At 47.6% G+C, this 24,930-nt stretch overlaps 2 protein-coding genes across 7 annotated transcripts in view; both read left to right on the forward strand.

The window, feature by feature from the left end:
• The window catches only part of TWSG1 (twisted gastrulation BMP signaling modulator 1), a 30,509-nt gene extending 20,411 nt beyond the window's left edge, over positions 1-10,098 (forward strand). For all 5 annotated transcript variants that reach the window (XM_064150207.1, XM_064150204.1, XM_064150205.1 and 2 more), the window contains exon 5: positions 6,889-10,098. In XM_064150207.1, the coding sequence (XP_064006277.1) occupies positions 6,889-7,070 (182 nt within the window). In that variant the 3' untranslated portion in view covers positions 7,071-10,098. The remainder of the gene's footprint in view (positions 1-6,888) is intronic.
• A 6,064-nt stretch (positions 10,099-16,162) lies between these two features.
• Positions 16,163-24,930, forward strand: part of RALBP1 (ralA binding protein 1) — a 33,222-nt gene continuing 24,454 nt past the window's right edge. For both annotated transcript variants that reach the window (XM_064150209.1, XM_064150210.1), the window contains exon 1: positions 16,163-16,311. The gene's annotated coding sequence lies outside the window, so the exon portion shown is untranslated. The remainder of the gene's footprint in view (positions 16,312-24,930) is intronic.

Here is a 24,930-nt window from a genome sequence, read left to right on the forward strand (position 1 = left end):
CATGGGAGATGGTGTTCAAGTGTTTGACGATCTTAGGAATGTGCAAGGTGGTGTTCAAGTGTCTGATGATCTTAGGAGACACCAAAACGTGTTTGTTATCTCTGTAATTCCTCCAGTGGCATGGGGCAGTTTGTTCACATTACTTCATGTGCACTGGCACAGTGTGTTCATAGAATCAACCAGGTTGGAAGAAACCTCCAAGATCAGCCAGTCCAACCTATCTCCCAGCCCTGTCCAATCAACCAGACCATGGCATTAAGTGCCTCATCCAGGATTTTCTTCAACACCTCCAGGGATGGTGACTCCACCACCCCCCTGGGCAGCTCAATAGCAAATCACTCTCTCTGTCAAGAACTTCCTCCTAACATCCAGCCTAGACCTCCCCTGACACAACTTGAGACTCTGTCCCCTTGTTCTGTTGCTGGTTGCCTGGCAGAAGAGACCAACCCCCACCTGGCTACAGCCTCCCTTCAGGTAGTTGTAGACAGCAATGAGGTCACTCCTGAGCCTCCTCTTTTGCAGGCTGCACACCCCCAGCTCCCTCAGCCTCTCCTCACAGGGCTGTGCTCCAGGCCTCTCACCAGCTTTGTCACCATTCTCTGGACATGTTCCAGCATCTCAACATCTCTGTGTAACTTAGGAGACAGGACAGACCGAAAACTGAATCCAGGTCCTGTGTCAGTGCAGAGGTAGGCAACTGAAGTGCAGGGCTTCAGAGGTTTGAGAAAGCCACGTGCCATAAACCACTCTGTCTGGAGCAGATGTTTATTTCTTTTGTCTGAGCTGGCATAACTTGGACTCTTTAGAAGGGTGGTTTGTAGGAAATCCAGGATTGATAGTAAACCTCAGTAAGATTAGCAAGATTGCTCTTTATGTTGAGGAGGGATAGCATAGAATCACAGAATGGTGGGGGTGAGGAGGTACTTCTGGAGATCATCTAGTCCAGCCTTCCTGCTAAAGCAGGGCCACCCACAGCAGGTTGCCCAGGATTGCAATGGGGTTGAAATCTATCCAGGAAAAGGAGGCAACACAGACTCTCTGGGCAGCCTGGTCCAGTGCTCTGTTACCTTCACAGGAAAGAAGTTTCTCCTCATGTTCAGATGAAACCTCCTGGGTTCTAGTTTGTGCACATTCTCCTTTGTCCTGTCACTGGGCACTAATGAAGAGAGTCTGGCCCCATCCCCTTGACCCCACCCTTTGGATGTTGATGAGCATTGATCAGATACCTTCACAGGCTGCACTTCTCCAGGCTCAGCAGCCCCAGGTCTCTCAGCCTTTCCTCCTCACAGAGATGCACCAGGCCCCTCAGCATCTTCACAGCCTCTGTTGGACTCTCTCCATTAGTTCCCTGTCTCTCCTGAACTGAGGAGCCCAGGTCTGGACCCAGTACTCCAGATGTGGCCTCGCTAGGGCAGAGTAGAAGAGGAGGAGAATAGGTAAGGGAGCAGATATATGACAGTCTTAAAAATACACATTTTGGGAGTGGGAGTTCAACTTAGGGTTTTGTTTCTCTTATTTTTTTGGTTAAGTTTTTATAAGCTCTTGATTAAATTAGAGGACAGATTTCAGAATATCATTTGGTGCAGATGGTGGGGAAAAGATGAGAAGTTTGAGGTAGTGACATTAGTGGCATAAGAAAAAATTCTCTCTGCTTCTTGGTTTCCCTACTCAACCTGACATACCTCTGCCTGCAGATCATTTCATCACACTTAGAAGAATCTCTTACACAGCTCACAGTGAAACTGCTGCTTAACAGGGGAAAAAGAGCATCTGATTTATTTGTGTAATTAAGGTCTTTGCTTCCTTCCCAGCACATGCTTTAAATGTTCCTAACCCTTTATGTTGTGATGGGTCTCCTATCACTGTATGATGGACACACTGCTTCCATATCACAGTGACCCTTTGACCTAGTTACGTTTCCAAGCAGGACTGCTCTTGATTAAATGGGATCCTAATGGCAACTTTTCTAATTTCCTTTGGTTAAGGCACGTTAGGAACATAAATTAATTCCAGAACTGGGAAACCAGATGGTCAGAAAGCTTCTCATGCACATGTAGTTGATGTTATTACAATGCTTGCTCACCATTAGGAGAGTGACAGAATCTCAGACTGGTTTGGGTTGGAAAGGAACACGAAGATCATCTAGTTCCAACCCTCTGCCATGGACAGGGACACCTCCTATTAGACCAAGTTGCTCAAGGCTTCATCCAATCTGGTTTTGAACAATTCCAGGCTTGCAGCCTCCACAGCTTCCCTGGCAACCTGTTCCTGTGCCTTACCACTCTCGTGGGGAAGAAATTCTTCCTGGTATCTAATCTCAGTCCAGCTTCTTCCACTCTGAAGCCATTACCTCTCATTCTGTCACTCCATCAGTCCCTCTCCAGCTGTCCTGTGGCCTCCTTCAAATACTGGAAGGCTGCTCTAAGGTTTCTCCAGAGCTTTCTCTTCTCCAGGCTGAACAACTTCAACCCTTGAAGCCTGTCTTCACAGCAGAGGTACTCCAGCACTCTGCTCATCTTTGTGGCCTGCTCTAACAGTTCCGTGTCCTCCTCATGTTGGGGTCCCCTTCTTCTGTCCCTCCAAGAGATCAGCACCAGCTTCTCCACAACATCCCTTCAGGTAGTTGTAGACAGCGATGAGGACTAGAGATGCTTTATGTCTTCTTTACAGTCTGGTGCCTCCTCCATCTTGTGGCTTCTCTCCAGCCTGGTGTGCTGGCAGCAGCCTGTTGCATTGCCTGTGAAGGGAGGGGGCTAATGCAAGGTAGATTTTGGTAAGAGGACAGTGTCTCTTTTTGGGCTTCTGGGATACCTCCCAAAATTTGGAGAGGCTCTGCCTACTGCTTGTGGTGCAGAGTTCTGATTCCTACTTCACTGTGAAGGGATTGCTGCTGAGCTGGTCCAGGATGCCAGACTGCCTCACTGCAGTTCTGGGTAAGCGCCAAGGAAAGCAGCACCAGCCCCAGGAACCCACGAGCTTTGGCTTGGAGCAGCATGAAGCCTTCAGCTCCGGGAGGGAGGCTGTGGATCCGGGAGGAGGTGGGGTGTGGTGGGATATAAAGCATTCCTTTCCTTCTACTTCCCCATTATTGTCTTAATGAGTGTCTTCCCTTTCCTCCTGTGGATTTGACTTTGAACGCTTCAGCTGCCAAAGTGTCAGTCGTTTCTGGTGTTGGAGCCACTACTTGAGAGAGGATTGTGGTGATTGTTAATCTGGGGCTGCATTTATTCTTGATTCTTCTTGCTTTATTTGCAGCTGAAACCCTCTGAGTTCAGAACTGCTTGCTCAGATGTTTAAATAACCTTAATTGCTGCAGATGATGACAGGATGTTGGCGAGGGAAGGGAGCTAGATAATCTTTTGGCAACTGATGAAATGAAATCTGGGCTGTAGTGAAGAGTTTCTGACTTGTGCTCCTCGGTGACAGGGGATGGTGTCTGCTCTGCACTTGTGCTCCCCCCCCCACCCAGTGCCAGGCTGGAAATCCTGTGAAGTGTCAACTGACCTCACACAGCACTTTTAGCTTCAGAAGTGGCATGCAGGCAGCTGTCATTACCTGGGGGAGTTTTCCCATCTCACTGATAGGTAGTGTTCCTCAACTGAATTGTTTTACCTTCTGAGTTGCTCAGCTCCTCTGTAGTTCACCGATGCAGAGCTCACCTGCAGCACAGACAGTGTCACAGCAAAGCCTGGTAGAAACATCAGCTCCTGCTTGTTTTGAATTTAGATTTGGTTCATGCTTCTCCTAGGAAAATGTTTTATCTGTGACAAGAGGGGTCCCCCAGGCATCCCTGATGTTTAATACCTTCATCAGTGACATGGACAGGAGGATCAAACGAGCCATGTCCTGGGCTGATCCCCAGCAGCATGGGCAGCAGGTGGAGGGAGGCATTTTTGTCCCTCTGCACTGCTGAGACTCTACCTGCAGTGCTGGTTTCAGCTCTGGAGTCCTCAGCACAGGAGAGACATGGACCTGTTGGAGCTAGGTCCAGAGGAGGCCACCACAATGATGTGAGGACTGGAACCCCTCTGCCATGAGGACAGGCTGAGAGAGTTGGAGTTGTTCAGCCTGGAGAACAGAAGGCTCCAGGGAGACCTTCTTGTGCACTTTCAGTACTTAAAGGGGCCCAGAAGAAGGCAGTGGAACAACTTTTTAGCAGGGCCTGTTGTGACAGGACAGAGGGTGATGGTTTTACACTAGAAGAGGGAGATTTAGACTAGAGAGAAGGAAAAATTAGTGGCCTGGGTTATTCAGCAAGGTGGCCCATTCTAGGTCAGGTTGGTTTGGGCTCTGAGCAACCTGATCTGATGGAAGATGTCACTGCTTGGTGCAAAAGGGTTGGAATAAAGCTTTAAAGGTCCCTTTCAACCTAAACCACTCTATAATTCTTTAGTCTTCATTGAATATTAATTGGGGGGAAAAAAAGGTTAGAAACTCATGTTCTGGAAAAAAAAGTTTGCTGCTGCCCCCTTCTCCCTCTCCACACCTGTAGTGCGTATGCAGTCTGTGTGAAAACAGGCAAAACACAACTGAAGGAGCTGTTGCTGCACCACACAGCATCCTTATCTGCACCAAGGGAGTCAAGTGAGAGTAATTAGGGCTGTGAAACAATTAAATACTCTCCTGATCCCTGCTGAGCCTGCAGGGATGGATTTTTTTCCCCTGTGTCACTCTGGTTCTGCAGCCTATAAAGAGGGATTTAATGCTTGGTCATGGAATCACAGAATGACTTGGAAGGGACTTTCAAGATCATCTAGTTCCAACCCCCCTGCTATGGGTAGGGAAACCTTCCACTAGACTAGGTTGCTCAAGGCCCCATCCAACCTGGCTTTGAAGAGGATGGGAGGGACTCTCCTGCTTTCAGTAATTCAGCCTCCAAGTGGGCACACAGATGCTGCTGAGGAGAGGAGAAGGAGTGTCCCGTGGGGAAGTGCAGCCTGGCCAGTTGGACTCATTCAGACCTGGCAAGCTTCTGAGAGAGTGAGACTGCAGAGGTGGCTTGGTAGCATATACACAGAGCACATCCTCCAGCTGCTTGAAGAACTACTGGGAACCAGCCAGACCTCTGCTGGCTCTGGCCTGCCTTTTACAGTTGTCCTCTCCCCTTCACAGCGTTTTCAAACTGGTCCTGTAAGGACCTATTCTCTTGCAGATAAAAACACACTTCTTCACTCTCCAGCTAGTGAAGATTAATGTCCTTGGTTGTTGCTGCCACCTTAATAAGGTAGAGGTCTGGCTTTGGTTCCCATTTTGGTCCTGGGAGAGCTGTTGAGGAGACCAGTCTCTTCAGTCTCACAGCATCTGACTGCTGTCATCTGCCTTTACCAGGCTTATGGGCCTGATGCTGCTCATCCTGCACCTTCCTTCTGACCGACAGATGTCTTCAGCCTCTTAGTTCAGCATCATCGGCCTCTGCATCCTAGAAATCACAGGCTCTTCTTCATGAGAGGTGTATTGCAAGTGTCAACGGGCATTAACTGTTGAGCAGGGCTTCTCCAGGCCTTCTGAAGTGGTACAAACTGTCACACGTGAGGTCCTGTCCTTGGACAGGCCTTCCACAGCCACGGTGTGCTTTGTCGACACTCCCAGTAGGACTTCAGGTACTCCAAGATTTTGTGGATGCTTACAGCTTTACTCATAGCAGAGCTTTTCTGGGAGCAGAAAGCTGCTTCAGCTGTGGTTCTGCACCTCCTCCCCAGGATCCTCCTTGTCTGTTGCAGTGCATACAGTGTACATCAGGCAGTGAGTACTCTCTTGCTTTCAGCAGGCTGGCAGCACATCCTGTGACCCTCTTGCATCTCTTTAGAGAATAGTAAGACAGGTTGGCTGTAGGTAAGGTCCACTCATACATGTTTTAACAAGTGATAATGTTTAAAAGGTAGGGTAGGAAAGTTTCAAGGCATCAAGTAAGACACCTCCAGAGAAAAGCTCTTTGGGACAGTGTGCTCTCCTGTATTGTAGAATCATTAAGGTTGGAAAAGACCTCTGAGATCATCAAGTCCAACCATTAGCCCAGCAGCACTAAACCATGTCCCAGAGCATCATGTCTACATGTTTTTTTGAACACCTCCAGGGATGGTGACTCCACCACTTCCCTGAGCATCTTGTTCTAAGGCTGTATGTTGTGCTGTCCCTTGCCATGGGATCATAGAATTGCTTTGTTTGAAAGAGATTATCAAGTCCCAACTCTTAACCCAGCACCACCAGGTCACCACTGAACTATGTCCCTCAGCACCACATCTACATGTCTTTTAAATCCCTCCAGGGATAGGGACTCCACCACTTCCTTGGGCATCCTGTTCCAGGGCTTAGCAACCCTTTCAGGAAAGAATTTTTTTCCTAATATCCAACCTAAACCTCCTCTGGTGCAGCTTGAGGCTATTTCCTCATGTCCTATTCCTTGTTCTTAGGTGAAGAGACCAACTCCCTTGGGGTTTTGAGACCCTGTGGGGCTCTAAGCAACCTGATATGGTTGGAGATATCTCTGCTTACTGCAGAGGGTTTGGACTAGATGACCTTCAAAGGTCCCTTCCAACCCAAACCCTTCTGTGGTTCTAATCCTTGTGCTTCAGAAGGTATCCCTCAGAACTCGGGGACAGAATCCCAAACCTCTTTTGCCTGTGACTGTAGAAATCAACCAGTCCAGGAGTGGAACAGAGGGAATAGGTTGAGTTACAAACAAGTCCAACTTGAAGTTGATGGATGGTACTTGCCTCTCTGCTTCTTCTCTCTGCTTTCACTCTCAGCTTTCTTTGCCTTACACCTCATAGCCATGATGATGTGCAATCCTGCCTCAGGGGCTGCAGCTCTCATTGAGTTTTAACTAACCTTTACAAGTATTTTCAGGCCTTTTAAGCCCAGTTTCCCCCCTCCCTCCTCTTGCTTCAGAGCACATGTGTACCGTGGTGTATTTTGATGACTGCATGTCAATACATCAGTGCAAGATCTCTTGTGAGTCCATGGGAGCTTCCAAATACCGATGGTTTCACAACGCCTGCTGCGAGTGCATTGGGCCTGAGTGCATCGACTACGGCAGCAAAACTGTCAAATGCATGAACTGCATGTTCTGAAGCAGCAACATTGTGACACACAGAGAGAGACACCAAGGCCAAAGTCACCTCTCCCAGTTAAAGATGGGGATTGCAAGTGCTGCATGTTTGGTGGAGTGCCTGCTGCTTGCAATAAAGTGTACCTGGTTGAGAAAAAGAAAGATGTATAAAATTTGGAAACCTCCTGGGTTTGGGTTTTTTTGTTTTGTTGGATTTGGTTGTCGGTTGTTGTTGTTGTTTTTTTTCCTAAATCCATGTAAATGAGGCTTGCTGGTAGAAGTTTCAAAGCTATGTTTGAAGTTTATGTCTTGTTATTTCTGCTGAAGTGGTACAGCCATGCTCATCCTTGTTTTCCTTTGATCTGGAAGTGTCTCCTCTGCTGGTTTTCAGGATGTAGTGCTAGAGCTCCTAGTTTAGAGTAGGCAAATCTTAGGAATGTGGTAATGAGATTTCCATCATCCACATTCAACCAATAATAAAATGGCTGCTAGGTTGGTTGTTCTTCAGGAGATGAGGTTTAGATCGTTTTTGGTTCTGGTTTTGGTTTTTATTACCTTCTGATGTGAAAAAGGTATGTGGGGGAAAAGAAAAACAGATGCTTTCTCTGCAAGTGCAGCATCTTGCAGAATCACAGGATGGGAATGGTTGGAAGGGATCTCTAGAGATCATCTAGTCCAACCCTCTCCCTGCTAAAGCAAGGTCACTCACAGTGAGTTGCCCAGGATCACAACGTCCAGGTGGGTTTGGAATCTCTCCAGAGAAGGAGATCCCACAACCTCCCTGGGCAGCCTGCTCCAGTGCTTTGGCACCCTCGTGGGGAAGAATGTTTCCCTTCTCTTAGGTGAAACTTCCTGTGCTCCTGATTGTGCCCACTGCCTCTTGTCCTGTCACTGGGCACCACTGGGCCAAGAGTCTGGCCCCATGCTCTTGACCCCCACACTTTAGATACTGATCAGCACGCAGAAGATCATCTGGGCTGTCATGGATAAAATCCAAACTTCTTAGAAGGGCTGCCCAACAAAACTCCATTTACAGGACACTTTTCTCTCCAGTTTGATTTGCCCTGCTCCCATAAGGATATTGGGGCCCAGGATGCATAATTTATATACTGAAAAAAACAATCATAATCTTTCCAGTCTTCTCTTGATACCAACAGAAAGCTGTTAAGTGCAGTTGCCTCTCCCTCCTTTTGCACTGTTCTAAAGGGTTTGCTTACCCCTGGACCTTCAGTCCAGTGAAGGAAATGTGACAGGTTCTTATGATTTAATGCCTGTCTGGATAAAGAAGAATTAAATGACAGGGATGACAAGCTGCATGGGGCTGTGAGTTGAGCAGCTGGCAGCAGGCGTGTTCCCATTCAGCTACCTGTAGTTAATGTTTACTCTGCACCACGACTTTGGTTGTTTGTTTTCTTCTCCCCTTAAATGTTGTTGCTGAAGAAGGGAATATCAGAGAATGATATGGTTTAAGAATGTTCTGATTTAAGATCATCGAGTCCAAATGTTGTCTAATTCTACCAAATCTGGAGCTAAACCATGGCCCTCAACACTGTATCTCTGTGGCTTTTAAATGCCTCCAGGGAGGGTGACTCCACCACTTCACTGGGCAGCCTGTTCCAGGGCTTGACAACCCTTTTTCTTAATATCCAGTCTAAACTTCCCCTGGTGCAGATTTACATCGTTTTCTCTGGTCCTGCCTGTTAGTAGGAAGAAGAGACTGAGCCTTCCCACTCACACATCTTGCTGCAGCCTCCTTTAGAGGAGTTTTGACAGTGAGGTATCCCCTCAGCATCCTCTTCTGAAGACCAAACAATCTCAGTTCCCTCAGCCTGTCCTCACAAGATCTGCTCTTCATGCCCTTCACTGGCTTTGTTGCCCTTCTCTGGACTCCTTCCAGCACCTCAGTGTCATTCTTGGAGTGAGGGGCACAAAACTGAACCCAGTATTCAAGGTGCAGCCTCTTTGGTGCTGAACACAGGGAGACAATCACTTTCTTGGTCCTGCAGGTCACACTGTTCCCCATCCAGGCTAGGATGCTGTTGGCATTCCTGGACACACTGCTGGTTCATGTTCAGCCAACTGTCTATCAACACCTTCAGGTCATTCACCAGCCACTCTTACCCCAAGCCTAGTGTGTAGATGTGTCTTCAAAGACAAAAGTAGGATATTCTGAGTTGAGAATGCCCAGAGTGTAGTTGTGTCTTCAAAGACAAAAGTAGGATGTTCTGAGTAGAGAATGCCCAGAGTGTAGTTGTGTCTTCAAAGACAAAAGTAGGGTGTTCTGAGTAGAGAATGCCCAGAGTGTAGTTGTGTCTTCAAAGACAAAAGTAGGATGTTCTGAGTAGAGAATGCCCAGAGTGTAGTTGTGTCTTCACAAACAAAACTAGGATGTTCTGAGTAGAGAATGCCCAGAGTGTAGTTGTGTCTTCACAAACAAAACTAGGATGTTCTGAGTAGAGAATGCCCAGAGTGTAGTTGTGTCTTCAAAGACAAAAGTAGGATGTTCTGAGTAGAGAATGCCCAGAGTGTAGTTGTGTCTTCAAAGACAAAAGTAGGATGTTCTGAGCTGAGAATGCCCAGAGTGTAGATGTGTCTTCAAAGACAAAAGTAGGATGTTCTGAGTTGAAAACATTGCCCATTTTTCTCAGTAAGGGTTTTACTATGTTGGCAATTCCACAGCAGTTACTATGACCCAGTTGCTATGACCCAGGCCTCTGTTGATAATGGTACTAAGTACAAGAATAAATGGTATGAGTAGTTAGAGATCAGCTTTTAGTATTTATAATGCTGGTTTAAACTGCTTGGATACTTTGGTTTTAATGCATATGCACACAGAAAAGAGTTTGACATTCATGTTTCTCTGGCTAGCCTCAGTCTAGAGGAGTTAAACTTTTTCTGGTCCCACCTGTCTATCTGTACCGTGTACAAATGAAAGCATTTTAAACTTCTGTTGTTGGAAAGTCTGTCTGAATGGTTGGTTTATTTTTTTTATCATGATACTGTTTCAATAAGATAAAATAATAATAATAATAAAATCTACTCTCATGAAATACTGTTACTTCAGTCTCTTCTTCAGCTCTAAAGAAGTACTTGAAAGGCAATTTTTTGTTATTTTGATCAAGAAATGCTTTCATACTTTAACCTTTCACTGTTAAGTGATAAAAAATCATAGGTAAACTTTTACCACAAGGAGTTGCTCTCCCTGTGTTTGGTAGCTCATATTATCTTCTGCTTGAGTTTTGTAGAAGGAATGGTGAGAAATTAAATGTTAGAGTAGGTGTGACTGCTTCTGGGGGAGGCTGGTGCATCATTTTGGTTGGAAAAGACCTTTACAGTCACTGAGTCTAACCATTGATCTAACAATCATAATCTTTCCAGTCGTCTCTTGATGCCAACAGAAAGCTGTTAAGTGCAGCTGCCTCTCCCTCCTTTTGCACTGTTCTAAAGGCTTTGCTTACCCCTGAACCTTCAGTCCACTGAAGGAAATGTGACAGGTTCTTATGATTTAATCACAGTATCACAGTATCATCAGGGTTGGAAGAGACCTCACAGATCATCAAGTCCAACCCTTTACCACAGAGCTCAAGGCTAGACCATGACTGATTGAATAAAGAAGAATTAAATGACAGGGATGACAAGCTGCATGGGGCTGTGAGCTGAGCAGCTGGCAGCAGGCGTGTTCCCATTCAGCTACCTGTAGTTAGTGTTTACTCTGCACCACGACTTTGGTTGTTTGTTTTCTTCTCCCCTTAAATGTTGTTGCTGAAGAAAGGAATATCAGGGAATGATGAAATTGTTCTGATTTAAGATCATAGAGTCCAAATGTTGTCTAATTCTACCAAGATTGGAGCTAAACCGTGGCACTCAGCACCACATCTCTTCGGCTTTTGAACACCTCCAGGGCAGGGGATTCAATCACTTCCCTGGGCAGCCTGATGTTTGAGAACCCTTTCTGTGAAGAAGTTTCTTCTTGTATTCAACCTAAACCACCCCTGGGGCAACTACAGGCCAATTCTTCTTGTGCTGTCAGTTGACAAGAGGGAGAAGAGAACAACCATTAGAAGCTCCTTTAAGGAGGTTGCAGAGAGCTAGGAGGTCTCCCCTCAGCCTTCTTTCTCGAGACTAAACAACCCCAGTTCCCTCAGCTGCTCCTCACAAGACCTGTTCCCCAGACCCTTCACCAGCTTCTTTGCCCTCCTCTGGGCACACTCTAGCATCTCAATGTTGTTGGAGCAAATTCAAAGGCAGGACTCAAGATGCAGCCTCATCAGTTCTGAGTACATGGGGACAGCCACTTCCATGGTTCTGCTGCCCACACTATTGCTGATACAGGCCAGGATGCTGTTGACCTCTAATGTTCTTGTCCAAAGCAGGAGATACACAGTAAGCATTGCTGCAGCTCATGAGCATGTTGCAGATTCCTGTGCTGTTACATTATGGTCGTTTAGAATCCTCTGTGGGGAAAACCAGAATCACTGGCAGCATCTCTGTCTCCATCATCTGAATTTCCCTGGGGTGTCAAGTCCAGGGGACAGCAAGGGTGGGGATCAGAAGGGAAGGCCTGCAAGGTGTCCAGGAAACATTTAGAGAATGGCATAGGAATGTTAGAGAATTGTTTAGACTGAAAAAGGCTTTCAAGATCAAGTCAAGCCATTAACCCAACACCACCAAATCTACCACTGAACTGTGTCCCTCAGCACCACATCTACACATCTTTTAAATCCCTCCAGGGATGAGGACTCCACCACCGCTCTCAGCAGCCTGTTGACAACCCTTTCAGGGAAGAAAGGTTTCCTGATGTCCAACCTAAACCTCTCCTGGCACAACCTGAGGCCATTGCCTTTTGTCCTATTGCTTGCTCCTAGGGAGAAGAGCCCAACCCCCACTGTGTCGGTACAGTTTGATGTGTCACAGCCTGAGGCAGGTGGTGAGGGGACACTTTCTGGGGGCTTGCCTCATTTGTTACCATTCCCGACGCTGCTCAGAGCTCGTTGTAGCCATTGTGTGTATGCAGGCCTGATACATCTAGTGAATTTTACCACAACTGAGTGTTTTAAGAGGTCTGCTGATGAAGACATCCCTGGGTTAGGTGTTTTCATTCCTGAGATTTTCTCAGGGCAAATATCAACACAACAGTTTTATCAATAGTCGAAATGTTCTTTTAGCTACATCACCATATTGTGGGAAGTTGTTTATTAAGTCTTGTTTTGCAAGAGAAATCATCATTCATTTCAGGGAGTCTTGCTTCACCAGCAAACCATCACCTACATAAGCACTTTAGAACGTGTTTTAAATATCATAGAATCAATCAGGTTGGAAGAGACCTCCAAGATCATCCAGTCCAACCTAGCACCCAGCCCTAGCCAGTCAACTAGACCATGGCACCATATTTTATGGCTGGGAATCTTCTCCAGGTAAAGCATCAACCAGTTTTAGCATTGTCCTTTGGGATAGAATTGTGAATCCCTGAACTTGAAGGGAAGCAAAAAAAACAACTCACATAGTAAGAAATTAGACGATTGTGGTGCTGTGGGAAATGGTTTAGTTGTGACCGGGCAGTGTTGGGTTAATGGTTGGACTCAATGATCTTAAAGGTCTTTTCCAACCTAAATGATTCTGTGAGTCCCATCTCTCCAAGCAAACTCAGCCCCAGAACTGACTTTCTTGTAGTACAGCTGAGAGGGAGTGGAAAGGAATTATTTATTTACACAGTTTCCCCCTTTCTAACAAAATGCTTTCTAAAGAATCACAGAATTTGGGTTGCAAAGGACCTTTAAAGGTCATTTATTGCAACCCTCCTACAGTCAGCAGGGATATCTGCAGCTAGCCCCAGACAAACTGACCTGGAATGTTTCCAGGGATGTGGCATCTCTCTCTGGACAGCCTGGGCCAGTATTACATGGCTCTCATTTTAAAACATTTCTTCTTCTATCTACTCTACATTTCTCTTTTAGTGCCAAACCATCACCCCTTCTCTTGTCACAGTCAGCCCTGCTAAAAGTCTGTCCCCATCCTTCTTCTTGGCCTCTTTAAAGGCCAGAAGGTGGTCTCCCTGGAGCCTTCTCTAGGGTGAAAGAAGCTCCCCTACGTTTCCAAGGCTCAGGCACATCAGCACCACTGAAGGTCAAAGCAGAGAGCTTGTCAGCTGGGGAACCTTGCTTGACTTTGTCCCTAAAGCAGTGAGAGCTTAGAGAGTCAGTGTGGGGCACGGTGGATGTAAGCAAGTGCCTCTGCCTGTGTGAGTAGCCTCAGACCACAATGAACTTTGTTAAGTCAGAACTCACACAGCTCTATTTCACATGGCAGTAAATTGGGGCGGGCAGCGCTGCAGACAATCCCTCGTTTGTCTTCCAAAAATGGGAGAAGATTCATTCTGGGCTCATTAGCCGATGGGGCCCATTGTGTGTGAACTTGTGTTGGCTGCAGCCTCCGATAATACTTAGTCTTTGGAGCTGAGAGCCTCTGGGGACCGTGGCTTCCAGTGGAGATCCTCACAGGCAATCATCTCAAATTACTGCAGGGTGTTACTGCAGTAACCTTCTTCTCTTCTTCTGCCAGGAGCTGCACAGCCTTTGTGTAACACAAAACCCCTCGCACTGACTGCGGTGTTCGATTAAGTAAACCAGTAAGCCCTTGCCGTTAAACTGTTTCTTCTGGAGGGAAAGAGGCAGTTGGGAGGTTATGTAGTAAGTCGTGGAGACAATCTCTCTGTGCTCCAACACTAATCGGAGTGTTTACAACCCTCCCTTTTGTATTTCCCACTGAATAGCACAAATTCCAGCGGGGGACCTTTTTTGCATTACCGCAGGAGGTTGCACAAAGAGCCCATTTGACAGGGACTAAGCAGCACTGAATCCCAAGTGGAATAAATGGAGCAGGTGGCACGTTGCCACAGTATTAATGTGTCCAGTAGCCCAGGGATTATGTTTTGAGGCTGTGGGAATGAATCGGCCTGCTTCTCACTGAAACAAATTCCCTCGTTGATGAGGAATGCTGAAAGGGATTCAAATTATGCAGGTGCTTAACATAACAGAAACTTGCCTTGTGAAGGACAAAGAATACAGAATTCCCTTTAACATCCCTGTAAACAGGATGCACGTTGAAATGGAGATGTCCTCCTTGGCACCGGTCGCCTCGAGTCCAGTTTCTCCTTTTCGTGCGTTTGAGAGCGACGGAGAGGAACTGGTAAGACTTCAAGGTCAGACTCATTATGTAAGATAACGCCGAAGTCGATGGCTGCTCCTTTGGGAGCTGCAAATGTCCAAGTCATTAGGAACATTATTTGGGAAGCTGACTAGAGGCAGCCAGCTATAGAGCTTTATCAGTTCTTGTGATGGGTGTAACAGCTGTTGGTGTTTGCTGCATTAATAGATTCACAGAGTTTGGGTTGGAAAGGACCCTTTAAGGTCAACTAGTCCAACTTCCCTGCAGTTAGCAGGGGCACCTTCAATTAGAGCAGGCTGCCGAGTCCCAACCTGACCTGGAATGTTGCCAGGGATGGGGCTTCTGCCACCTCTCTGGGCAATCTGAGCCAGTGGTTTACTACCATGAAAAATGCCTTTCCTCTGTAGGCTAAATATCCTCTCTTTTAGTTTTAACCCATCACCAGTTGTCCTGTTGCAACGAGCTAAAAACAAACCCAAAAAGATTTTTATAGGCTGATTAATAAAGTACTGAACTCCCCACTGCTATCACGACTGTTACAAATGCCACCTCACGACAGGTTTAGTCACACGGTACTTTAATGACTAGTAACACTTAAATGTCATAGTAAATCTGCCCAGAAGAGCAACAGAATCATAGAATCAACCAGGTTGGAAGAGACCTCCAAGATCATCCAGTCCAACCTAGCACCCAGCCCTAGCCAGTCAACCAGACCATGGCACTAAGTGCCTCAGCCAGGCTTTGCTTCAACACCTCCAGGGATGGTGCCTCCACCACCTCCCTGGGCAGCCCATTCCAATGCCAATCACTCTCTCTGCCAACAACTTCCTCCTAACATCCAGCCTAGACTTTCCCCGGAATAATTTGAGACTGTGTCCCCTTGTTCTATTGCTGGTTGCCTGGGAGAAGAGGCCACCTCCCACCTGGCTACAATCTCCCTTCAGGTAGTTGTAGACAGCAATAAGGTCACCCCTGAGCCTCCTCTTCTCCAGGCTAAACAGCCCCAGCTCCCCCAGCCTCTCCTCATAGGGTTGCTGCCCACCTGCCTTCAGGCCGCTTTACAAAGTTGTTTTACATAGTTTGCCCCTCCGGGAGATCATTAACCGAAACAGAAGCCAAAGACCTTCAGCTCCTGTCCCAGGAAAGCTCCCGTCAAGCTTTCTCTTAGCGACGTCTACCATCCGGACACTGAAAGCTTCACCACGCAACCACTGCGGGCTCAGGGGCTTGAGGAGCACAGGTGGATGGGGGCGGTGCGGGGACACGCCGGGCGCTGTAGTGCAGCGGCGGAAGGCGCCTCACGGAACTGCCGCTAGGTGTGCCAAAGTGAACTCCAGTGCCCGCTGTAGCCCGGTGGCGGGACGGCTCCTCACGGAACTGCCGCTAGGTGTGCCAAAGTGAACTCCAGTGCCCGCTGTAGCCCGGTGGCGGGACGGCTCCTCACCGAACTGCCGCTAGGTGTGCCAAAGTGAACTCCAGTGCCCGCTGTAGCCCGGTGGCGGGACGGCTCCTCACCGAACTGCCACTAGGTGTGCCGAAGCGAACTCCAGTGCCCGCTGTAGTCCAGCGGCGGAAGGCTCCTCACCGGACTGCCACTAGGTGTGCCGAAGCGAACTGCAGTGCCCGCTGTAGCCCGGTGGCGGGACGGCTCCTCACCGGACTGCCACTAGGTGTGCCGAAGCGAACTCCATTGCCCGCTGCAGCCGGCGGCGGGACGGCTCCTCACCGGACTGCCGCTAGGTGTGCCAAAGCGAACTCCAGTGCCCGATGTAGTCCAGCGGCGGAAGGCTCCTCACCGGACTGCCACTAGGTGTGCCGAAGCGAACTGCAGTGCCCGTCGTGCCCTGCGCAGGGGGCAGGGCGCCCCCGTGGTCGCGGCTGGTGCAGATGCGCAGTGGGCGCCGCGGCTTTGCGCATGCGCAGTGGGCGGTCGCGCCGCGGCGCGGGCCGTCCTCGCGAGCCTGGGCGCGGCGGCGGCGGGATGTGGCGCGCGGCGGGGCCCCGCCCGCGCGGCTGAGGCGGAGTCGTTGCCGTTGCCGTTGCCGTTACGCCGAGCGGGACCCGGCGGTTAGTGCGGGCCGGGAGCGGAGAGTCCTCTGGTAAGGGCCGGCACAGCTCGGTCGCCTGCCTCCCTGGTTCCCCGTGAGGGGCGCGGTGGCCGCTTCCGGGATGGCGGTGGCTGGGAGGAAGCGGGGGGATAGCGGGCTGCCTGGAGGCTGGGGGATGTGCCGTTAGGAACTCCGCCTCCCTTTTCCCCCTGTTCGCCCTCGCCGGGCCCGTCGGCAGGCCCGGGGCGCTGCCGTTCTCGGAGGGGATCATCCCCGCTCAGGGTGGCGCAGCTGCGGGCAGAGGCCGCGCGTCCCCGCGGGGGGCTCTCAGCGAGCTGTCCGGGGGCGGTCACCCCGGCGCTGCGCTGTGTGGGACCGGCTCGCTTGGTCCTGTGGTGGCTGTGGGCGCCGGGCTCTTGTGCGCGCCGTTTTGTGAAGCGTTTGGCGGTTTGGATCGTGCGGGGTTCACTGTAGCTGAGGTTAGAGGTGTGCGGGGCCGTGGGCCAGCGTTTGTTGGGCTTCTTTGGGGGGTGGCTTGGTGGGGGAGAGGTCAGAGCTGGCTACTCATTTACCTTCGCCTACAAGTCACGTCTTAAGCCAACGAAAACTTGCTGTTGCTGGTATTTTTCTGTGTCACGTTCAGCAGGTTCGAAGGACGCTGGGTTTTCTAGCTGATAATGGTGTTTGAGAAGCCTGTGTTGCCATGCATCATTTATCAGCCCCTGATGTATGAGTAAATGAGCGGATCTCGCTTCTAAGTGCTTAATGACTTGGCTGGGCTAGCTTCAAGGGTTGGACTCGGTGATCTTCAACCTTTTCTTTCCCAACCTAAACGATTCCGTGGATGTTAAATGACAGAGAAAACGCCAACAATTCACAGTGGTGATCTGAAAGGATCTGTTCATGAAAATGATGTGGTTTGGATGCCTACTCCTGCATGCCCCTGGTGTCCCTGAGGTTAATGAGGAATAGTAATAAAAAATAATAGGCTGAGGGCTTTTTAAAAACTGGATTTGCGTTAGTGGTTTGGCTTTTATTCTTCCTGCCCAGCAAACAAGTCATAAGTGCATTTTCGTACCTGTTTCTTATCTGGAAAGTGCTTGAAACACTTACCGTGCATGAACCTTTTTGTTTGTTTGGAAAAGACCTTTCCTATCGTTAAGTCCAACCATTAACTCCTCTCCCAAGACTGCTGCTGAACCATGTCCCTCGGCACCACATCTCTTTAGCTTTTAAACACCTCCCTGGAGACCCTCTTCCCCTGTTTGAGAACCCTTTCACTGAAGATGTTTCTGCTAAACCTAAACTTCCCCTGCTGCAACTTGAAGCCATTTCCTCTCACCCTGTCACTTGTTACTAGGGAGAAGAGGCTGCACTCCAGCCTCCTTTCAGGCACTTTTAGAGAGCAAGAAGGTCTCCTCTTAGCCTTCTTTTGTCCAGGCTAAATTGGATGTGATGCAGCACTGTAATGCATTTAAATTTGTCAGCGAGCTAAAGGAAAAATGGCAGTGAGATGCCACAGATTTGGGGTTGGATGTCTGTTGAGTTGTTGCACGCAGCTTCTGCTGAACGCTGCCATGCGGCTTCTTCAGGCCATATATAGTGTAGCTCCACAGCCAGTGTGACATGCTCTCCAGGGGCTCTTTTCTGCAGAGCAGTTGTAATTTCGAGTCTTTACTGCTGCTCACTGCCTGACATTCACTGATGTTCCCCGTGGCTAGGTCAGAGCTAGGGTGTTTATTAGAGAGAAGCAAGGACCTCTACAATTCACTGTCACAGAGATTTCATCTCTACCTTTGAGAAAATAAGTTGTGTCCTTTAGTCTTTCCTCACCTGAAATACGAGATAGAAAGAGCTGCCTCATTTTAGCATTCCAAGTGCAACTCCAGCATTTGTCTGTCTTAGGGGAGGTGTATTCAGGGCATGTTTAGTGGTTTGTTTGGGACTTTTTCCCCCCCTCAAAAGTAGAGATTTCACTGTAAAAGCCCTTGGTGCGTGATTGTAGTTACACAGGGAAGAAAGCATTTTTCTGTAGGGTAGCTTATTTCCATTTCTATAGCTGCTTTTCTACACTGGAATATATTATCTTGGTATTGCAGTAACTGTGACCTTGTTTCAGAGCTCCATGGCTTAATTCTGTAGAGGTAATGAAAGCAGAACTGATGTGTGGGTTGGGGTTCTGATCTCCGCTGTACCCTTTGAGCACTTCCCCAGTATGCTTCAGCTTTATATTCTTAAAGATAAGGTTTGAGTGTTTTAAGGGTAAACAAGACTGTTTTTAACAAGCTGCTTTTAGACTAAGATGGAGGGTGCTGCTGTTGGGCAATAAGTACCACAAACGCAAATCTGCTTTCATAAAATCACAGGCTGGCAGGGCTTAGAAGGAACCTCTGGAGGTCACCTAACTCAACCCTTATGCAAAAGCAGAGTCAGTCTTATCAAGTTGCCTAGGATCATGATATCCAGGCAGGTTTGGAATTTCTCCAGTGAAGGAGACCCCACAACCTCTTGGGCAGCCTGCTCCAGTGCCTTAGCATCCTCACAACAAGTGAGTTTTTCCTTGTGTTCAGATGGAACCTCCTGTGTTCCACTGACTGCCTGTTGTCCTCTGTCCTGTCACTGGGCACCACTGAAAGAGAGCCTGGATCCTCTTCACTCCAGCCCTTCAGCTATTGATGAGCGTTTATAAGATCACAGTCTGCTCTTATCCAGGCTGAACAGCCCCAGGTCTCTCAGTCTTTGCTTCTCACAGAGATGATGCGGTCCCATCAGCACCTTTGTTGCCTCCACTGGATTCTCCAGTACTCCCCTATTACTTGAACTGAGAAGTTCAAAACTGAACCCAGTACTCCAGGTGTGACCTCACTAGGGCAGAATAGAGGGAGGAGAGAACCCTTGACTGCTAATTACACTCTTTTCTTTGAAGCTTGTTGTGACATAGCTAGCCTCAAAATGCCAAAATAAAGATTTACTTTGGGTTTATTGTATGTCCAGTAGGATCTGCTAAGTTTTTTTCTCTGAACTAATACATCTGGTGAAAGATTCACTGCCCTTAAAACTAGTCAGGATTTGCCATGTGCCTGCTTCACATTTTCACCTAAGGATTTCATCAACTCTACCTAAACCTCATTCACCCCAAAATAACCAAAAAAGCCTATGGTTGGACTGGAAGTATTAGTTGTATTTATTGAGATGACAGTACTTGGGAACACTGATTTCCTTTTGGTAGGTAATAAGATGTATTTAAATTGGGAGCACAGCTTGGTGTTTTTTCCTTCTGTAGCTTCTCTAATGCTAACTAAACAAAAGTACAGATGATGACTGTGTCCCAGTTTCTTCCAGAAGCAGCTTGGCATAATGTCCTGACTGAAAAATAGCAACTCATCAGCAAATAAACACAGGATTTTATATTCATAAAGATGTGAAGGAAGAAAAAGTGCTCCCCGGTTGCTGAAAAAATAATAACGTAGATCAGAATCACAGAGCAATTTTGGTTGGAAGGGACCTTTAAAGGTCATCTAGTCCAGCCTGCCTGCACTGAGCAGGGACATCTTCCACGAGATCAGGCTGCTTAGAGCCCTGTCCAACCTGCCCTGGAATGTTTCCAGGAATGTGCTTTCTGCCACCTCTCAGGGCAACATAGGCAAGTGTTTCACCAGCCTCAGTTAAAAAAATTCCTTGCTAATATCTAGCCTAAATCTCCCTCTTTTAGTTTAAAACCATCACCCTTTGTCTTGTCACAGCAGACCCTGCTAAAAAGTCTGTCCCCAGCTTTCCTCTGGCCCCTCTTTAAGTACTGAAAGGGCAGAAGAACTCCCTGGAGCCTTCTCTTCTCCAGGTTGAACAACCTCAACTGTCTCAGTCTGTCCTTACAGCAGGTGGATTCCAACCCTGACATTATTGCTGTGGCCTCCTGGGGATCCACTTCAATAGGTCCCTGTCACTTCTGTGCTGAGGACTCCAGAGCTGGACCCAGCATTGCAGGTGGGGTCTAAGCAGAGCAGAGGGACAAAATCACTTCTCTGCACCTGCTGTCCATCCTGTCAGGATGTTGACTTCTGGGCTGTGAGTGCACATTGACAGCTCATGTCCAGCTTTTCACCCACCAGCACCTTCTCCACAGGGCTGCTCTCTCCACTGGTCAGTGAGGATTGAGTTAAAGATCGTGTGGGCAAACTGTACACCCACAAATCCATGGGCCCTGATGGGATGAACCTGTGAGCTCTGAGGCTGCTGGCTGATGTTGCTGTACCACTCTCCCATCATTTTTGAAAATCATGGAAAACGAGAGAGGAAAGTCAATGTCATTCCAGTCTTCTAAAGGGCAAGAAAGAAAACCACAGAGCAGTCACCCTTACCTCCATCTCTGGAAAGGGGATGTGATGGAGCAGCTCATTCTAGAGGAGAAAAGGCTGTTAGGAGCAGGGGAGCAGGCAGCATGAAATGGCCAAGTGGACTAATCTGATAGCTTTCCATGATGGTGTGAATGAACGGATAGATACAGGGAGAGCAATGGATGTTGTCTGCCTTGACTTTAGCAAGATGGTTTTTGACACTGTCTCCTGTAGACTAGCTCAGGAAGTCTGGTTTAGAAGAGTGGGCAGTGAGCTGGATTGTGATCTGGCTAAACAACAGAGCTCAGAGGATTGTGATCAGTGGTGCAGAGTTCAGTTGGAGACCTGTAGGTAGTGGTGTTGCCCAGGGGTCAGTGCTGTGTCCAGTCTTTTCAGTATCTTCATCAGTGACTTGGTTGAAAGCATAGAGTGTACCCTCAGTGAGTCTGCTGATACCAAACTGGCAGGACTGGCCAGTACACCAGAAGGCTGTGCAGCACCCAGACAGACTGGGGAGCTGGGCACAGAGTAAACTAAGGAGTTGCAACAAAAATAAGTGTGGAGTCCTGCACTTGGCAGGGAACAACACCATGCGTCAGTACAGGTTAGGGGTTGACCTTCTGGAAAGCAGCTCCGTAGACCTTGGAGTCCTAGTGGACAGTAATGTGTTCTTGTAGTCAAGAAGGCCAGTGGTATCCTGGGGTGCATTAAGAAGAGTGTGGCCAGGTCAAGGGTGGTTCAAAGGTCAAGGGACCACATCTAGAGTATTACATCTAGTTCTGGTCTCCCCAATTCAAGAGAGACAGGGATATGCTGGAGTGTCCAACAGGGGGCGATAAGGACAATGAAGGGACTTGAACATCTGTCCCATGAGGAAAGGCTGAGAGACCTGTGACTGTTTAGTCTGGAAGAGAAGATCGAGAGATCTCATTAATGTTTATCAGTATCTGAAGGGTGGGTGTCAAGAAGAAGGTGCCAGTATCTCCTCAGTGCTGTCTTGTGGTAGGACAAGGGGCAATGGATACAAACTGGAACACAGGAGGTTCTACCTCAGCATGAGGGGGAGCACTGTGAGAATGCTGGAGCTCTGGAACAGGCTGTGCAGAGAGGTTGTGGAGTCTCCTCTGGAGACTTTCAAGACCTGTCTGGATGACTTCCTGGGTGACCTGCCCTAAGTGATCCTGCTTTGGTAGCGGGGTTGGATTCAATGATCTTAAGAGGTCCTTTCCGACTCCTGCTGTTCTGTGATTCTCCATCCTTTTGTTAGCCAGTCTAGATTGATACTGCAAAGCCTTGCCCTTGGCCTTATTGAACTTCATGAGATTCACACAGACCCACTTCTCAACCTTGTGCAGGTCCCTCTGGATGACACTGTGCCCCCACAGGGGTGTCAGCTGCACCATTCAGCTTGGTGTCACCTGCAGAGATGCTGAGGCTGCACTCAATCTTGCTGTGCCATTTGCAGATATATTAAACAGTATAATGAACTGTTTGATAGCTCAAATTAATGTGGGATGTAGCCCAGTTTAGAACATTAACAGAGAAAATGTTTAGGTTTAAATAATGAAATTTACTATTGCATGCACAGAATTCATTCAAGCAATTGTTCTGATGTCATAATAATTAAAGAGTGTGATTCAAGTCTCTTCTTCCTTATTGATGTGCCCTTAATAGTTTGTCATCCATCCATTTCAGTGCTGGGAAGATAAGCAGAGATAGAAATCTTAAGCAATCAGTACAGCTATAAATGTCTTTAAAAAGAGGCTTTATGATACTTGGTGTTACAGATTAATTTACAGCATGACCTTGCAGGAAATCCCTGGCGTGCCTCCATCCAGGCCTCTGTCTTTCCTGTAGGAAGCAGGGAATGCCTCGGTGATCCTTGCCAAGTCCAGGAGCATAGCAGTGGGGAAGACCTGCAGAAGTGTGCAGGAATGCACTAATTCAGCTTCTGATCTGCCTTTTTTTGTAGGAGCAAGTCCTGCCCTCCACTCCAGCAGCTTTGGAAGGGGCAGCTTTGCAACTAGGATGAGCAGATTTCACACTTCCAAGCTGAGTTATTCTTCTTGCTCACAAGGACTGGGGCTTTTTTTTTTTAGACTGGCTATTTTGGTCCCTGGAGGCACTAGATGAATAAAGGGGGTGAGTGCTGCCTGCTTGGATGAGGTGGGAAGGGACCAGATGGCTGCTGCAGTGGAAGAGTGAGGAGTGAGTGCTCTGTGGAGAGCTTTGACATTCCAAATCAAACCACAAGTTTGGACCAAAGTGGAAATTCTTTTAAGGGAAAATAAAATTAGTTTCAGGTTGGGTGCTTTGTAGTAGAGGTAACTCTCCTTCTAGTCAATTCATCTAGTTATCTAAAGACAAAATGTATTTTGGTTTCATTTTCATCCTCCACTTGTGAAAATTGCACATTTATGATTTAATCTGAGCCAGCACATGATGTTTGCTTCCTGCTTTACAGTTGTCACAGGGCGAAATATTTGATGCAGTTATGATGTACTAGCAGGTTAAGATTTATTAATGGTGAGAGATCAGGAGGTTGAACTATAGCATCACCCAATGATTAACTAAAATAAAATTAATAAGCAGAACATGTTGCAGTCAAAACTGACCTAACTGCAGCTTTGCTAACGATGTAAGGTAACTTAATTGTCAGAGATTTTGCTATATTTGTAGTAATTAACTCCAGTATATTTTAATATTGTCGACAAAATGCCCTGCAAAATCATATTGCAAATCTGTACAGAAGCCAAAATACCTTCCTTATTAATTGGATTTGAAGAGGAGTATCATCTAGCACTCTCCACTTTTCATTTTGATTTGTGGAGGGAGCTGGGACTGTTTAGCCTGGAGAAGAGGAGGCTCAGGGGAGACCTTATTGCTGTCTACAACTACCTGAGGGGTGGTTGTGGCCAGGAGGAGGTTGCTCTCTTCTTTCAGGTGGCCAGCACCAGAACGAGAGGACACAGCCTCAAGCTGCGCCAGGGGAGATTTAGGCTTGAGGTGAGGAGAAAGTTCTTCACTGAGAGAGTCATTGGACACTGGAATGGGCTGCCCAGGGAGGTGGTGGAGTCTTGAGCTCTGTGGTAAAGGGTTGGATTTGATGATCTATGAGGTCTCTTCCAACCTTGGTGATACTGTGATGGCTTCAAACAAGATGCTTTTCTTCTAAGTTAGCTGAAGAGCTTTATGTATCTGATGAATTGAACTAAAATTGTAAGAGCTTGGGGAGAAGAAAACAAACCAACTCATTAATTACCCTAGAAACACTTTGGATTATTTCAGTCTTTTATTTTTAGCTTTTCTTGTCCTTTAGATGTTTGAATCTCTGCAAATTATGTGAACATCTCTCCTGTGAAGAGAGACTGAGAGACCTGGGACTGTTTGGTCTTGAGAAGAGAAGGCAGAGAGGGGATCTTATTAATGTCTATAAATATCTGAAGGGTGGGTGTCAGGATGAAGGTGCCAGGCTCTTTTTGGTGGTGCCCAGTAATAGGACAAGGAACAATGAGTATAAGCTGGAACTCAGGAATTTCCACCATAATATGAGGACACACTTCTATATGGTGAAGATACTGGAGCACTGGAACAGGCTGCCCAGAGAGGTTGTGGAGTCTCCTGTTCTGGAGACTTTTTACATCTACCTCTATGTGTTCCTGTGTGACCTGCCTTAGGTGATCTTGCTCTGGCAGAGGGCTTGGACTAGATGATTTCTAGAGGTCCTATCCAACCCCTAATATTCAGTGATTCTGTGCTGTGTGCTTGCAAGGTACTCCTAGGTGCAGAGATCTTCCACAGAAGTCATGCTTCTGAAATTTTAATCCTGTAATTTGAGTTCTACCATCGATGTTCAGGTGGTGTTTTATCAATCATCTTTTGAAAAGGATTTCAGAAGCTGTTGGAAGAATTGAACTGCAGCTTTCCAACAGAAAGAGGAAGTGACGAGTATTTGGGAGACCTTATTGTGGCCTTTCTGTACTTAAAGGAGTCCTATAAGAAAGATGGGGACAATATTTTTAGCAGGACCTGCTCTGACAGGACAAGGGGTGATGATTTTAAACTAAAAGAGAGGAGGAGAGGAGATTTAGACTAGGGAGAAGGAAGAAATTTTGTACACCAAAGGAGGTGCTGTCATAAGTTGCCCAGAGTGGTGGTAGTGGTAGACACTCCACCACTGGAACCAGGTCATGTTGTTTGGGGCTCAGAGCAACCTCATCTAGTTGCAGATGTCACCACTCTTAAAAATGCCTTTTACCCACAAAGGCAGCTTATTATGATGGGTAGACAGTGGCACTCTGTTGATGCATACTGGGGCTGCCACTAAACTACCCAC

This window comes from Pogoniulus pusillus, chromosome 10, assembly GCF_015220805.1.
Source record: "Pogoniulus pusillus isolate bPogPus1 chromosome 10, bPogPus1.pri, whole genome shotgun sequence".
NCBI classification, from domain to species: domain Eukaryota; kingdom Metazoa; phylum Chordata; class Aves; order Piciformes; family Lybiidae; genus Pogoniulus; species Pogoniulus pusillus.